At 40.9% G+C, this 16,480-nt stretch overlaps 1 protein-coding gene across 3 annotated transcripts in view; it reads left to right on the forward strand.

Moving 5' to 3' along the window:
* Positions 1-16,480, forward strand: part of col16a1 (collagen, type XVI, alpha 1) — a 75,427-nt gene that overhangs the window by 8,620 nt on the left and 50,327 nt on the right. For all 3 annotated transcript variants that reach the window (XM_005453865.4, XM_005453868.4, XM_005453867.4), the window contains exons 3-5: positions 7,518-7,586; positions 7,670-7,787; positions 15,693-15,816. In XM_005453865.4, coding sequence (XP_005453922.1) covers positions 7,518-7,586; positions 7,670-7,787; positions 15,693-15,816 — 311 coding nt within the window. The remainder of the gene's footprint in view (positions 1-7,517; positions 7,587-7,669; positions 7,788-15,692; positions 15,817-16,480) is intronic.

Raw genomic sequence — 16,480 nt, forward strand, 5'->3', positions numbered from 1 at the left:
GTTTGTGCATCCAGTGAAGTTGAAGTTTCCAGGGGCCATTCAGAATGTGACTGCTGGGCTAGTTTGTAGTTCGAGCCCTGATTGTTTAACTGTGTTCTGCAAGGGGGAGTTAAGAAAGCAGTGGGATACTGGATTACGTTCAAGTACTGAACAATGCACGGATATGATCATAATAGTCATTATTTACCTTTCACATTTCTTTACGCACATGCACGTACAGGATGCCAAACATTATTTAATCTGAATTGTCTGGGTTTATTGCTGTGCATAGCGTGTAAATCTGCGTCATGATTCAGTTTATATCTGTGTGTGTGTGTGTGTGTGTGTGTACTTGTGAGAGCATATGAAGATGAGCCAGAGGCCTACAAGGGGAAAATGAGTGAGCTCATCTCCCCGCAGTGCTGTGTTTTAAGTCTTTCCACTCCTCTGTACTGCAATTTTATCTCTGGAAAATAACCAGGAATGCTCTCTATCGTCTGGCTCGTTTGCCCGACAGGGCAAGTAAGACGCACATCGTCTCCCTCTGTCATTTTTTGTTATATTTTTTTTTATTACCACCATCATTTAGCTCTTTCCTTACAGGTTTACTGTACATTTATTGTGTTAGACTATCAAATACATCACCCAGTATGTCTCTTTGCTTCCTATATGTTCCATGTCTTTAATCGACCGAGGAAGTGGAAGACTACCTCTGAGCCTGACTTTCTGCTGATCAGCAGCCTGGTCCAATTATCTTGCAATGCCACATTGTAAGGCACATTCAATAAGCACCACGCGATCTCTTATTCCAAACCACACAGCACATACTCTTGACACCGTGAGCAGACTTGTGACCTCCTTCCTCCGAAGAAAGTACCCTGCCAAGTCTCTGCTGCTCAGAAGACAAAACTAAAACACAGGCCTGACCACAATGAGGCCCTGGTAGATAAGGCCACTGCTACTTTAACCTTTGAAAGTTTGTTAAATATCACTCACAATGCAAAAAAAGGTCAAATGTAACTTATTTTTGCTGAAATATAATAGCAGGTCGGTGAAAGTTGAGTGAATAACTGTGCACTTACGCATAGTTCCGTGTCATAATGAATGCCTCAAGGGTATGAGCCTAAACTTGCATTTGAATTTTCTCACTGTCTGTATATTTGGAATATTAAATCATCCAGGTGTGATCCTTGCCTGACACGTTTGTACTTTTTAACCCTCCAAGCTAAGTGTAAGCATGTATACATCAAAAAGTAGAGTTTTACCTCACTAAAGACCTTTACATGTCTTGAATTTTTATCTTTGGCAATGCGGAGACCTGAGGGGAACACGCTCAGCAGTGTGCTCTGTGACTGCCAGTGTAGTATCATTACCTGCTTTGGCAAGGCTCAAACACAACCCATCAAAGAGGAAGTGAACCCAGCCAAGACCATCCAATCTCTTTAAGGCTACATGCAGCTACTAGCAGGATCCTGGAGTGGCAGTCATACTTTGTGCTAATTAGCTTGTCAACAAGCAAATGCTTTCATTTGATCACAGCTTGAGACGAAATGGGGTTCAAGTTCCGTAGTGGGTCCACTGCCAAACTGCCTGAGTATGCTACAGTCCACTAAAAAATCATCGATCCTTTGAGTTATGTGGAAGTAGTTTGTTTCTTCCTTGAATGAAAGTGCAGATCAAACAGTTTAGAAAGTATGCACAGCATTTATAGCAATAATGTTTAACTAGTTACCTCAAAATAACAGCGTTTGTTCCCCCTCCTCATCCTTTTATCTGGAATACTGCATTTATTATTAGAGAGCTATCCATAAATTAGCCTATCCATTAGCCTAATAATCCCTCATAGTAAATCAAAGAATTTCTGTATGTGTCTAACCAGTGATTTGATCTACTTGTTTAGGACCTATAGGGTGAGGGTGAGGTTGAGGTTGCGTTGCTAATAAGCATGTTTAGAATGGACACTCTCCTAGCTGTGAGTCATGAGAAAAGCCTCTCCCAGTGTATGTGTTCTGGAAAGGGTGTTACGTTCTCTTTGTTGAAAGATTTTTAAAGCACTGAACAGTTTATAGACTCTGTTAGCTTTAACTTTAGCAGCCTTAGTTGTTATTAGTGTAATGCTAATGCTAATATGTTAGCATGTTAGAGCTTCAAGTTAGCAAGTTAAAAATCTTTACATTATGCAATCAGGACACAGCTAGCACAATTTAGTGCTGCCAGTAGCAGAGAGGAAGATAACTCATTTGCTCTATGGTGACTTTGAATTATGTAAGGACTCAGTCACACAGGCCTAGAAACTGGTTGTCAACTTCCAGTATGACCATATGGACCGCTAGCATACTATATTCGCAGTATAGTGAAATGTCGATAATTCAGAAACCTGTCAAGATAGTTGTTTGCAAGTGCCTTAGTCCTAGTTTGCTAACATATAAATAACATTAATTCATGCTAAGAAAGAACACTGTGGATATGATGACTGATCGAAAAATACAGAGTTCATAAGGAGGTGCATTGTCTTTATGGCTCTAGGGGAACTTTGGTGGAGCATGAGGAAGTCAGAGGTGGTAGAGAGGTATGTGAGGGTGGTGCAGAATATAGATGAGGACAACGAGACAGCAGTGAGGTGTGCAGTAGGAGTGACAGGTTGAAGATGGGGGTGGGATTATAGCAGGTATCAGCTCAGAGCTGTTTCTTATTTGCAGAGGTGTTGGACATGTTAATAGCCGAGGTCAGGTAAGAGTCTCTGCAGACTTTAATGTCTGCAGATGGCATTGACATGACCTGTAGTGAGAGTAGGGGGAGCCTGGAGAAGTGGAGGTATGCACTGGATAAAAGAGGAATGCACGTGTGGGAGGGAAGCAGGGGAAATGGTGAAAAAAGGAGTAGAGGTAGTGAAAGTGGATGAGTTTAAATACCTAACTTCAACCGTTCAAAGCAATCGACAGAACACAAGAGGGGTGAAGAAGAGAGTGCAGGCAGGTTGGAGTGGGTGGAGATGAGTGTCGAGGTTGATTTGTGGCAGACGGATAGCAGAAAGAGTGAGAAAGAATTTGGAAGTGGTACTGACAAAAAGACAGAAGGCTGAGTGGAGGTGGCAGAGTTAAAGATGCTAAGATTTGTAGTGGGAGTCACCAGGAGGGACAGGGTTGGAAACGAACACGTTAGATCTATACGTCTCTAATCTATATGCTCTACTTAGGGTTTCTTTTTACTCAAATTCTAAGTTGCTGAAGGCTGTTGTGCTTTAAGCATGCTGAAAGTTGAGCATGCCCGTGAAGCTTAGGTATCCTAAAATTGTCACAGGAGAGATAAAAGCTTATTTTTTTAATCCTAAAAGACGCCCCTTCAAACTTAATTTCTTTATCTTGCAATATAATACATTTAGCTATTCTTAGTGTTACCTCAGAAAAAGCAAACTATAGCCTGGGGAGTGCTGGTCTGGGTGTAGTGGGCTAAGTTGCTTTTCCTGAAGTGACACTTCACACCTTACATTACCTGTTATGTTTCCACTTTCTCTTTTTTTCTCTCTCTGCTCTCCTTTGTTCCTCCCTCCTCATCTCTCCACCTTCTCCTCTATTGCGCTGTTTAACTTTTTATTGTGCTGCCCGTTTGCCTGCAGCCAGGGTCTCTCCACTCCACACCTGACAAAGCCTTCATCTCTATTCCGTCTGATGGAACTGCGGCAGTGATGAAACCAACCCCCACGCAAAAAGCGAAAGGGGGGAAAAAAAGAAAGCAGCCCAAGCAGCAACAAAAAGCAGATCATACCATGTCTTGACTTAAAAAAAAAAAACTCTCAGTGGGAGATATAAAGATACACTCTTTCTGTGTGTGTGTGGATATGCGTGTGTGTGCTTGTGAGGCTGCACAGTGCACTTTGTGCTGAGTTGGCAGATTAGGCTTCAGGATGGAGAATTCAAATTATGAATACAGCATGTGTGACTGTGCGAGCGAGAGAGGGTGCGAAGGCAGGATTTAAGAATGAGTGACAACATCAGAGGGCTGAGAAGACTCTGAAGCAGCGCTCGATACCTTCTCCACCGGATCCGATGTTCGGAAGTCACCTCCAACACGTCTGATTTCTTTTACTTTTAATCTCAAGCCTCTCTTAGCGTGCCGCAACATTGCTGCATGACATCTCTTTTCCGCGGCTTGATTTGTATTTGTTGACAGCAATAAGAAAATGACACACTGGTGGGGGGCTCACGGGACAAAATGTGCTGCGCTTTGCAGTACAGTCATTTGTATTTTGGAACCAAAACTGGGCAAAAAACTGCACTGCGTAAAGTGATGATCTTGATAGAAAGTGAAAAAGTGATGAACAGCTAAAAGGGATTTAATTCTTTTCTCTTTTTTTTTGAGCTGGCCTCCGTGAAATTAAATTCCAGGGTCTTGATTAAAGTTGGTTGGTTGTTATTATTCGAGGAATTATATTCCTCTATTTCACCCCGTTTTGCTGTGAGCCTTGATAAAGCTGCATTTTGCTTGGAAACATACACAGTATCTTCGGATTGCACGCTTCAAGGCAATACTCCCTGAAGCGCGCTGCCCGTTTCATCAAAAAGACATTCCCTAGGACTCCAGAGAGTAAGGCCCTATTTGCACAAGATTAGTATTGCTGTGTTGTTTAATGTGATTAAACTCTTACATCTTTGTTTGTTGTGCAGCTCTGGAAAATTGAACTTTGTGTTAATGTCAGTTTTACTGACATTAATATAAATGGTTGAGTTTCCTTAATGATAGCAAAAGGTTCCTTACCTAAAAAGGAATAACGTATCCAACCTACACTGAATAAAAATTCTTCACTTTTAATAAGCATGAAGCAATAATTTTGAGATTTTTGAAAGCAATTCATGATTAAGGAACATGTGCTTGGTCTAAATTGAGTACCAATCAAGTACATTTCATTTGACCAGATTCCAATACATCGAACATTTTTATGTAACAAAATAGCATGGCAAATGTAAATGTAACTAAATTAGTTAAAGTCAGGAATTTGGGGCACTTTTTTTCTGAGACTGCTTTTGCAGTATATTTGAACTTGTTTTCTCTATGAATTAGCAAAACCAAAAGTCAACCAAAATTTCCTTTTATAATTTCCATTATAGACTCCATAACATAATGGTGCATAAAGCACAAAAAAGCTTGCAAAAAGAAAAAAGAACACATGAATAGCAGAGATGCTGATTTGCCCAGGACTAATATGATCAGAAGACCTTAAGGTTGGTGGTTCGATCCCTGGCTGCTCCAGTATGCATGCCAGTATCCTTGGTGAAGTTCCTGAACCCCAAAGTTCTTCCCGATGCAGTCAACAGAGTGTCTATGTTAAACAGAACGCACTTAAAATGTAAAAAAAAGCGCTTGTATGAATATATGAGTGAATGAGACGTTGTATAATGAGCTTTAAGTACTCAAGTAGAGTAGAAAAGCACTATATAAGAACCGGCAATGTAAGATCAGCAGTTTCTAGACGTCTCCAAGAAATAGTTTGTGGTGTAAACAGGCCTTCAGCCTCTACTCTGTCTTCCTGTTAGGTGATAGAAACAAAGACCAGTCCTCCAGTTAAACTCCTCCTCAGAAGAAGCACCTAGTCTTTAGTTATGTGCTCCTACATACCATTAAACCATTTACAATTAAATATCTTTTATTATATTAAATATCTGTAGCCAAATCTGTAAAAATTCAACTGTTTTTTTGAGAAAGTAAAGATTTATTGGAGATCCTACAAGTCCATGTTCTCGAGTAATCACATTCACAAGATTTTTAGAAAACTTGACCTCTGACACCGGGATTTCAACTTGTCCAAGATGTTTTGCATTCTTAAAGGCAGGGTAACAACAATACACCATCAGCCTTTTCCTAAACTCCCTGCTGTCTCCTTAGTGCAGCTACCTCAATGGCTGTTCTGTATGTGCCACACAGTTAGCGGATGGCGCTGCATTAATCAGGTGCAATATTACATCTTTCACCCTCCCTGTCACAACTTCCGCATTTAACAACTTCTTAGTGCAGAAATTCGCCACAACACATTGGCTTGCTACACAATTTAGTGGTATAAATTCTTTTGGACATAACACCTCCGCAGTTGCTGCTTTGCAGTTGAAGTTGCTAGAATCTGTTGACAGTAAAAGTTCATTTTTTGAAGCATGGTGGTGGAAATGTCATGGCTTGGGGTTGTTTTTCTGCCTCAGGGACAAGGCCTGCTATATTAATGACGAGGTGAATTTTGAACTGGATTGTTGAACGTGACCTTTCAAAGAGTTAACGAGCCAAAGAACATGAACAAATCCGTCAAGTAATTGGTCAGATGAAGGCTTCTTGAACGGTCTAGTCAACGTCATATCTGAAAGCTGCTAAAATGTTATGGAGTGATTTGTAAGCAGCAATATATGCAAAGAAAAGAAACCCTTCAAACGTCTTGCAGCTGAAAGAATATTTTCAGCAAGGTGTCAGAGACTGGTGTGCAATTATGCAAATTGCAGCAGAGTTATTTCTACTGAAGTGGGCAATGCTAGCTTTTAAAGCCAGGGGGGTAATTACATTTGTAGAGAGTCTTACTTCTGTTGATGTTTTTCCCTGAATAAGCGATTGAAAAAGCACATCATCTTCTGAAGTCGTTCATCTTTATCTCTACACGTGCTTTTAAATAGGGACTTACAAGACGTCCAGCTATATCAAAAAGGCAACATTTTAATGGAATACAGTTATTTTGTCAAGTAAAAATAGTCTTTAAGTTTGTCAAATATGACCATCCTTCTGATTGATGGGGCAGAAACTAAAATCTCTCATCCTGAGTTTCGGCACACGTGAATGATTTTGAAAACCAATCAGCAAAAGAGGTAGTTTTGTATTAAAACAGGGTATCGCATTCGTATTATCTGCAGTCATAATAAAAGAAAAATCTCAAAACTGAGCCCAGCAGAATGTCTTGCTCCTTGGCCCCAAAGAGATCAATTAAGGGTGGATCATAGCATTTCACAGGGTCCACGTCTACCTGTGCTTGCCCGGTTTCACTGCACATCTCACCCCCCACCCCCCCCCACCCCCCACCTCCCTGTAGTCAGGCAGTCCGCTCTGACAGGCAACACTTTTCTCTGCAACCTCCCCTGACAGGGTGAGAACACATCCATCAAACGGAGGCAACCGCGACAGACAAGCTTGGTGCGAGACAACCTGTCAGGCTGGCTTGTGTTCCACTCGGCATAGCTTTGCCCTCATTTCATCTTCTTCTCTGTGTTTTACACTGTATTTTTTTTTTCTTTTTTCGTTCGGACTCTCTTTCACCCCCACCAACTCCCATTCTCCTTCCACCAGATCAATATTTCTGCTACTCTCAAATGTATATATGTTTGAAGCTGCTGACTCTCTTTTTTTTTAAACAAAACCTCTGTCCGTTTCACTCAGTAATAAGTGTCAGAGGTTATATTTGACAAAGCTTCTGAACCAACTTCTTTACATGCTTGTCTTACAGTATGTGTCGAGGTTTTTCACTTATTAGATACCCCCCTTTTTAATTTCTTTTTTTCCCCCTTGCATTTCAGATGTGCAGTGCCCGTCCTTACAAGTGGAGGACTGGAAGTTTCCCCAGAGCGCCAGGACCAACATCACCGGTTAATAGACGAGCTCCAAACACACATGCTGTTATGTGACTTTTATTTGGTGTGGCTGCTCACGAATGCCTTACCCTTTGCAGGTTTTAATCTGGTGAGGCGATTTTCCCTGCTGAAGAGCAAAGATGTCAAGAAGATCCGTAACCCTCGAGGAGCTGTCATCCTTCGCTTGGGCAAGACTGCACTCTTACGACCCAGCGAGTAAGTCCGCTGTACATCTGTTTCATCAGTTTCTCCACGCACCTGCGGACAAACCCGCGCACGAGCATGCAGTGTGGAGCTTTAGATTGCTGGGGATGTTTTACTGAGAAAGAATTAGTGAAGTTCTGCAGGTTTTCCAGCTTTCTGGAGGCCTGTGTGGACGGGCTCTCTGTTTCCATGTCATATCTGAACAAAGAGGACGGCAGAGAAACTGAAAACCCTCGGCTCTTCAGCCTCTGAACTCTCACTCAACATGTCAGCGCAGTCCAGTGTGTTTAAAAAAAAAAAGGAAAAGGAGAAAAAAAGCAGAATCTTGGCGATCTGTATGCCGTGGGTCAAGCTGTGATTGCATTTCCAGAAATACCCATTCATTTCCCTCACCACCAACCCTGGCTTGTAAACTGGGCTGTAACAGCTTGTTGGTTTTCCACTTGCAACCGCATGTACTTATTATAACTAGCTTTCATAATGAAATGCATGACTTATTTGCCTGAACAGAAACTATAAGAGTGACGTCTTAATTAGTAGGTGGGCCACAGTTGGCTGAAAACAGAAAAAAAAAGATTTTAAAGGCCGTATTGGGCAGCTTGTTCTTAACTTGTTTCTGCATGAAGAGACCCGCAGCCATAAAATGCAGCAACTCATGGCTTCACTCCCTTCTGTGCTTTTTGCAGCTTGACATGGTGTAATTATGCCTTCTCGGGGTTTTCACGTTGTTATTACACAGCAGTCGGGTGTAGACTGTGTTTGGAATTGTGTGAAAATTGCTTATTAGAGTTCTGTGCTGGCTGTTTTTCCGGCTGGATGAGCTTCTCTCTGCCCACCGATAAAGCAGTTTTTCACAACGTGCCAATTGGGTCAGCGCGCAGTATTTTATCACTCTGTCCAGCGCTGCGAGCCGTGAGCTCCGCTCACTTGAAAGGCCCGATAAATCTGTCTACAAAACACTCTTTTCGGTTGAGACGTTTTGTTCTAAAAGTGTCACATATATTGTTTGTCACAGACTTGGAGAGTAGTCGTACTTATGAAAAAGGGGCGAGAAAAAATGAAAAAAACAACTGTCACTTCTTGGGAAATCAGCATCTTAGGAGCCAAAGAGGAAATACCAAGATGTTTTTGTTTTGCCTCTAACCATACAAAGAAAGGATGGGAACGCCATCTCTTCTCTGCTGCTGGTTTGGGATTTTGTGATTATTGAAATTTTGATGCCACCGAGAGCTCCGCTGTCAGTTTTATCAGTGAAGAACGCTACCTGGGCGACTTCTTTTTAACAGAGACAGCAAATAATCAATGTTAGCACATCAGCTTTGCCTTCTGGGTACCTTTCATTTTGCTTGCATTGCTCTATACATAGAACACACTGTCATTTATGAGGTTCTCTAAACGATTAAATCAAATCTGAGAAAGTCTAGATCAAATATTGTCTAATGGCTACGAATGCTAATTCTCTCCTTTGTTATTTGGTTGTATAATTTTTTTTGCTCATGACTTTAACCTGCATTCAACTCGATTTTTGAACAGGTTACCAACATTTAGAAAAGAAGAGTGCGAGTGCACAAGACTTTAAAGGATGTAGTTAAGGGTTAAATCCAGCCAATAAATGAGAGCAAATCAGAATATCAGAACAAACCTTCACGATTGTTTTTCTTTGGTCATTTGCTGCTTTTTCACACTTTTTCAGGAATAACTTTGGTTTGTTAAACCACTTAACACAAATCTATGAATCATTTAAGCGCAAAAAATGCACTTAAGGAATGAATCAGTGTTGTGTCTACACATACCAGATAAATTATCAAAAAGATACTCTTTTGACACTAAGTTAGTATGCAGTTGCAAAACACATAATTTGTTCTCATTTCTAGTCGAATCTACAAAAAATGTCAAAGATAACATGCTCTGACAGGCATAAAAGTACAGCCGAGTACTTTGGCAACAACAAGGTAATTCCCAAAGAGCTGTTAGCCCAAAAGCTTGCCATATTTCAGCAACGTGTTCTTAACAAAATCTGAGAAAATTTGAAAAATTTCGAACAAATGAAGAAGTAGCAGGCATGAAGAACTAACTACTGCGGAAGAACAGTATCTTAAAGTCAAATTATAGGAGAACTGGACTGAAACTCAGTGGCAACAGGTTATGTGGAGTGATGAATCTAAGTTTCAAATCATCATCTATAGCAGTGGTCACCAACCTTTTTTGCGCCACGGACCAGTTTATGTCTGACAATATTTTCACGGACTGGCCTTTAAGGTGTCGTGGTTAAATACAACAAAATAAAACCTGTACCGGTACCCAAAAAGACGATTTATTCATAACACACGGGAAAAGACCCAGGGAAACCGAGTTAACGATAAAAACGATAAAAAAATAACACTAAAAACTGATAAAAATCCTGTAAACCATGAATTTCACACCCGAGCCTCAACTCTCACAGCCCGGTAACAAATGACTCACGGACCAGTACTGGTACCAGTCCGTGGCCCAGGGGTTGATCTGTCATGCAAATCCATCTAGAAAGCGTCTCTTTGGCAACAGCTTCATTTTTCAGTATGGTGGTGATCACTAACGCACTGCCACTACTGTAAAACCTGGATAGAAAAAACACACTGGAAGCCTATCAGTCATGGATTAATGTCCCCCGAGCTCAGACTTCAACATTATTTAAACAGTGTGGGATCATGTTGACAGGGAATGGAACAAAAGGCAGCCACCATCCAAAGAAGAGCTTTAAATGTCCTTCAAGAAGCCCGGAGAACTATTCTGAAGCCTTCTTAAAGAAATTACGAGAAAGCTTAAAGAGAGTTCAGGCTGTGTCGAAGAATAAAGGTGGCCATACGAAATATCGATTTTCAAACTTGTTAGAATTGTTCAACCACTGTTTTCTTCCTCATGTGCTTTATTTCCATCTTGCTGAAGAAGTAGTTTAATACATAACTGCATCTATTTACCATTGTTCTGGCAAAATATGACGAAATGAGGTGTGTCTCAAGACTTTTCGCAGTACAGTATTTGTGTGTCCCTGCAAGCATACAGTATGTGTGTTGCCCTGCATAGATGTGGCATCTTGCGTTAGATTTGACCCCTTTTTTCATGCAAGGTCAGGCTGCACGGGGTGTTTGTAAAACTAAGTAACAAACAACGCACATCCAGCTCCGACTCGCTGTCACTCACACGGCTTTTTAATTCATTGCCTGTGAGGCCGACTCAAGTGAAGGACGTGTTTTCTGTAATTGGAAAGTGGTGTTTTGCTTTGTATCCCGGGCTAATCCAAGCAAATGCAAATGAGTGACAGACAGACGAAGCTACTCGTCTGCCGCCTCTCTCAGCTGTCTGCTGACAGTGAAATGGGCACCAGTCACAGCTGGTCACACGCATTTTAATTTCAGAGAAATATAATGTGGTTGCTGTTATGCTGCTCCAGTGTATAGAAGTCCTTTTGTAATGTTATGGAAAGAGGCCATGGTGGAAGCTTGTTAAGTCAGAAATGAGATGCGTTTAACGAATTTGAGACTCACCATCACCCAGCAGGAGTGGTACAATTTGTAGTTTAATTTAAAAATTGATGCTGCTCTTATTAAAAAGAAAGTAGTTACAAATTTACAGTATTAAGATCAAGAGATTGAAGTGATGGGGCTCAGGAAAGAGCAAAAGAGCAAAGATAAGTAGCAGCTGTATTTTTGAAGAAAAAAGGCAGATTTGGGATAACTCAGTAAGGAGAGACATGTATACTTATAGCTGTTGTTCTCCGTAACACTCTTACTGTGTACGATTTTATCTTTTTTCTCTTCTCGAAATCAAACTTTCTGCAGCAGCTTAAATTTCATTTTTCCAAATGGGGGCGGGGCTCTGGAACATAATTTATTAGCAGTGCTATCCACCTGCCACTGGGGATGTCAGTGTCTGTCAGTTATTCAGTATGTTGTTTGGTTGTTCCACCGCTTAGGTCTGAACCAAAACATCTCAGAAACTACAGGATGGATTGCTGTAAACTTTTACAGACATTTGTGGTCTCCAGAGAATATATTCTAATTGCTCCACTGATCACCTTGGTTTACCCTCTAGCTCTACCAGCAGGAAGACGTATCTTGCTTTTAGTGAAATGTCTGGCAGCTGTCAAATTGACTGACATATCATCTGATACAAATTTGTAGAGGCAGCCAAGGTGCCCAGAGGATCAATCCTAAAGATGTTGGTAATCCCCTGGCGTTTCAGCTAACGCAAGACACTGACATTTGTGGTTCTGAAAGAAAACTCTCCACTCACGGATAAATGGAATTGATGAAATTTAAATCATATATTAACTGTCCTCTCAAGAAGGATTGTGATAGCTTTTATTTTTTTATTTTCCTATCAGCTTCAGTTGTAAAATCAGCATGCAAGCATTGTCATTGTGGAAATTCAAGCATGCTAACGTTAGCATTCAAGGGAAAAGTAACATTATATGTCCGCTATAACTTGAAATTGTGCTTTTTCCCTTTTTGTGTGTGTGCGTCAGGTTCTAGCTGTTTAAAATTCCTTACGTTTAGTTGTGTATAATACCATCAGGGATAGAAGTCCTCTCCACTGAAAGCAATTGATTCCAGCACAGTTAGAACCCAATGCAAGGGTGTCTGTATTCCTCTCCAGGTGATATTCTCATCTTAAACCAGAGATCTGCTATTTCAACATTAGATTTCCTCTTCCCATCTTCCCCTGTGCCTCTCTGGCTCACAGAGACTTTCTTCTGCCGCCTTCCTCTTTCTCTCTTTCTCTCTCTCTCTCTTTTCTGTTTTTTTAACAAGTAACTTTCTCTCAGAGTTAGAAGAGTCTCGATCTGAATCTGCTGGGCCCCGCAGTGAGTGATTTATCTCCCCGTTGCATGTTTGTGTGTATATGTCTGACCCTGAACATAATAGGCCAAGTTGCAGTACTTCCAACTTAAAAGTCAATAGTTTCAGTACTATGAGTGCTTTTGTGCCCTGCAGCTCATGTCACTAATCGACAGCAAAACAACTATGTTCTCAACATTGGATTTTCTGTCTCTCCTCTCCATTTCCCTGTCTGTTTCTTTTTCTTGCGTGTGCTTTTTCCATTTCATTTCCACAAGCTGTGTCGACCCCAGAGTTTCCTATATATTATCTCTACCTATGTGCGGATTAGTTAAAGGCAAATTCTCATGCATTTTCATATTGTACCAAGAAATTTGCTGTAAGTTTTCTACTCTCTCATCTTTTACTCGCTTTCTTTCATGTGTTTTTCTTTATCACCCTTTTCTTCCACTCATCTTCGCTTTGTTTTGACATCCTGTAGTTGGCTGTTTTCCCTTGGATCTTTCCTCAGTTATAAATCACTGTCACCCCACTTCTAGGAAGGGGAAACCAGCTGCTCCTTCATCTCTCAATACATCTGCACACTTCCAAGCAGTGAATGCGTGTGTGTGCGTGTGTGTATTATATTTATGTGCTTAGGTGCCCTTGACCAGCAACTGAGAGATGAGGCTTGCCGGACTGTATCTGCTATGAAAATTAATGCCAAAGGGTAACACATGGGCTTTGCATTGTACTTCAGTCACAAAATGTGTAGTGCAAAAAAAAAAAAACAAATGAAAAAAATAGAAACGTAATGGAAACATGCATGGAAAAGGACAGGACTCACACAGGAGTGTGTAAATACACAAACACACACAGGATTACTTTGTTACTCTGTGCTCATGAGGACGTGAAGGAAAGATATATGAGCCCAAAGATTTGTCCCTGCGAGTAAAAGCCCAATTAAATGAGATGGCAACTCTCTGGTTACTGACTGTCTTCATGTGAAGACGTGTTTTGCAAATAACACACAGTAACCATCAGTAGGCTGGTACATATATTCGTAACCCATAAATACACTTAGTGTACACACCTATAAATATTTCTATGCATGCAAATTATTTAGTGGTACTGCAGTACAGTAACTACATTCCCTTTTCTGCTCTCCAAACTAACTCCTTACTGGCCAATGAGTTTAGGTCATTGTTCCTCCATATTCATATAGAGAATATATTTATAGAGATCTGCTAAGACTTATTAGACCACTATCTGTTTTGGGGGCTCTATGTGACACTTCACGTCACGTGTTAGATTTTCAGTTCACTCAGAGGCCACATAGTACACAAGATGTGTTGGCTTGAAAAGGTTAAGCAGCAGGTTTTCCCCTGAGAAGGCAGGTTTTACATCACACATGAAGCCATTATTAGCTTATTGTTTGACTGGTGCAGGTTTAAGTGACTCAAGCAGTTTTCATGAACTTGGGACAATCACCCCCAACTGGTAGATGGCTGCCCCTCGCTAAGTCTGGTTGTGCCGGAGTTTTCTTCCCACTGTTGCCAAGTACTTTCTCATAGGGGTCATCTGATTGTTGGGGTTTCCTTTCTATTATTGTATGGTCTTTACCTTACCTTACTGACTGGAATGCCTTCTGGACGACTACTAAGTGAGGCGAGACTTCTGTCCTGTTCTGAGGCAGATGCAGGATGCTGGAGAGATTATGACTCTCAGCTGGGTTGGGAACCACTTGGGTGAACTTGAAGATTTGGGATGAGGGAAGTCTGGATTTCTCTGCTTAGGCTGTTGCCCGTACGAACGGAACCCGGATAAATGAAAGAAAATGTGTGGATGCTACCCAAATGCCAATTTAAAAAGATGAGTCTTCAGCTGCCTTTGAATGCATACACAGATAAGCTCACAGAAAATAAACTGGAGGGGAGAGAATACTAGAGAGTGGGGGCCACTACTGCAATGTCTCCATCACCTTTAGTTTTTAATCTACATTTCAGTATGGATGATTAGCCTTGATCAGAGCACCTGAGAGTCCTGCTGGTGACATATGGCTTTAAAAGTTTGCTAATACATGTCGGTACTTTATGCAGAACCTAAAAAGTGAATAGCAGAACTTTGAATTAATTTCTAAATTTGATGCAGAGCAATTGCAGTAATATCAGCAGAGGTGACATGTGAGAATGTTTGGAGAATCTGGATATAATAGGATGAAAATGTATTATAGTTCTCCGATGATGAAAACAAGAACAAACTAAAGCCTTAACATTCAAACCAACCCTAACTTCTGGTTCTCATCAAAAGTCATTCCCAGGTCTCTAATAGATAACATAAACAGGACATAACAGGAGAGCGAACCCAGATTTCTAAGGACCTGGGGGACTAGGCTGGTAGAGGTGCACATAAGGATCTCTGTTTTATTCTCAGTCAGCTGAAGAAAATTACATAACATCCAGGCTTTTATACAGTTCAAACAATTCCGTGCAATTAAAGCTTTAAAACACATCGAGGCTTAAAAGTGATATAAAGAAGAAAATCATCAGCATACAAATGATAAGAACTGTTTGTGTCTCAAAATCTGATATAAAGGAAGTTGAGACATCCAAACCTTTACTGCCTGATGAGCACCAAAAGCACTGGATACAAATCTATTTCCCAAAACAATGGAATGACTTCATAATATCTTTGTTAGCAATCACTGGGAGAACATATGACTGTAGTTTTAGTTTTCTATTCATTCTTCATAGACTCCTAAACCGTGAATATTCTAGTTTTTCTTTGCCTGTGTTTTCTGCCTTTTTCATTTCTCCTCCAATAAAGAGAGTAATGCCCCCAAAAAACATCAAAAACACATTATAACTTTAAACTTGATGTTTTTAGTTTGTAGCACAAGCTCTTTGTAGTTTAGCTATTTTCTTATTTTTTAAAAATACTTTTTGTTACTGGTTCTCAGTGAGTTCTCTAAAGTGTGAGAGGCTAGCACTCCCCATGAGCTTTTAGTATAAAATTGGAGAAGTCCCTCTTTAATCATTCTCTGTGTGCAGCTTCACAGTTTGCAGCTCCTGTGAATAGAGGAGTATCTTGTATCTGACCCTTCTGAACTTCTGTGCTCCAGCCAGGTGTTCCCCCATGGCCTGCCAGAGGAGTTCACTCTGGTCTTCACCCTGGCGTTAAAGAAGGCTGCCTTGAGAGACACCATCTACCTCTTTCAGATATCGGATGCGCAGGGATATCCACAGGTGCGGCTCACTCATCATTTCCTCAGTTTTACACTTTCTCCTCCCCCTCACTCCTCTCTTTCCTTCTGTTCTCTCATTACTTGCTTCTCCCTTGATCTTTCACCTTTTTATCCCTCTCACTTTTTTGTCTTTTCATTCTCTCCGCCGCTCATCTCTCTCTTGCATAGTCATCCACTTTCCCTTTCGATTTCTTTTCTCTTGTGACATCTTTTCAATTTTCTCCCCCCTCTTTCATTCCATACGCCTTTTGTCCCCTCGTATTTTTCATCCGATACCCTCTCTTTTGCTCCCTGTCTCTTTGTCAGTCTTCTTTCGATCATCTCCCACTCTCCTCTTTCATTCACCTTCATTGTTATTCACTTGTGTTCCATGATGAAGCACTGGAGTCCCTCGGAGTCCCGATAATCACTAAGAGTTGGAGGCCAGATTTAAATACTTGGCGTGTATGATGGATGGAGGCCAAGTCGCCTCATTAGCAGTGATTGATTGGCTGTACTGCTTGTGTGTGTAATTAATATGTCTTTCCCCTTTACCGTATCTTTGCTAGTCAATTGTACAGGTTTGTTAGGTGGTAATCACGTGTACGTACTGTATTAAACTTTGTTGAAGCCACTGCCAGTCAAACACTTTGAGATATACTACTTTTTTTTTTTTTTACCTATTT

The sequence above is a fragment of the Oreochromis niloticus genome, linkage group LG22, assembly GCF_001858045.2.
Source record: "Oreochromis niloticus isolate F11D_XX linkage group LG22, O_niloticus_UMD_NMBU, whole genome shotgun sequence".
In the NCBI taxonomy this organism is placed as follows: Eukaryota; Metazoa; Chordata; class Actinopteri; order Cichliformes; family Cichlidae; genus Oreochromis; species Oreochromis niloticus.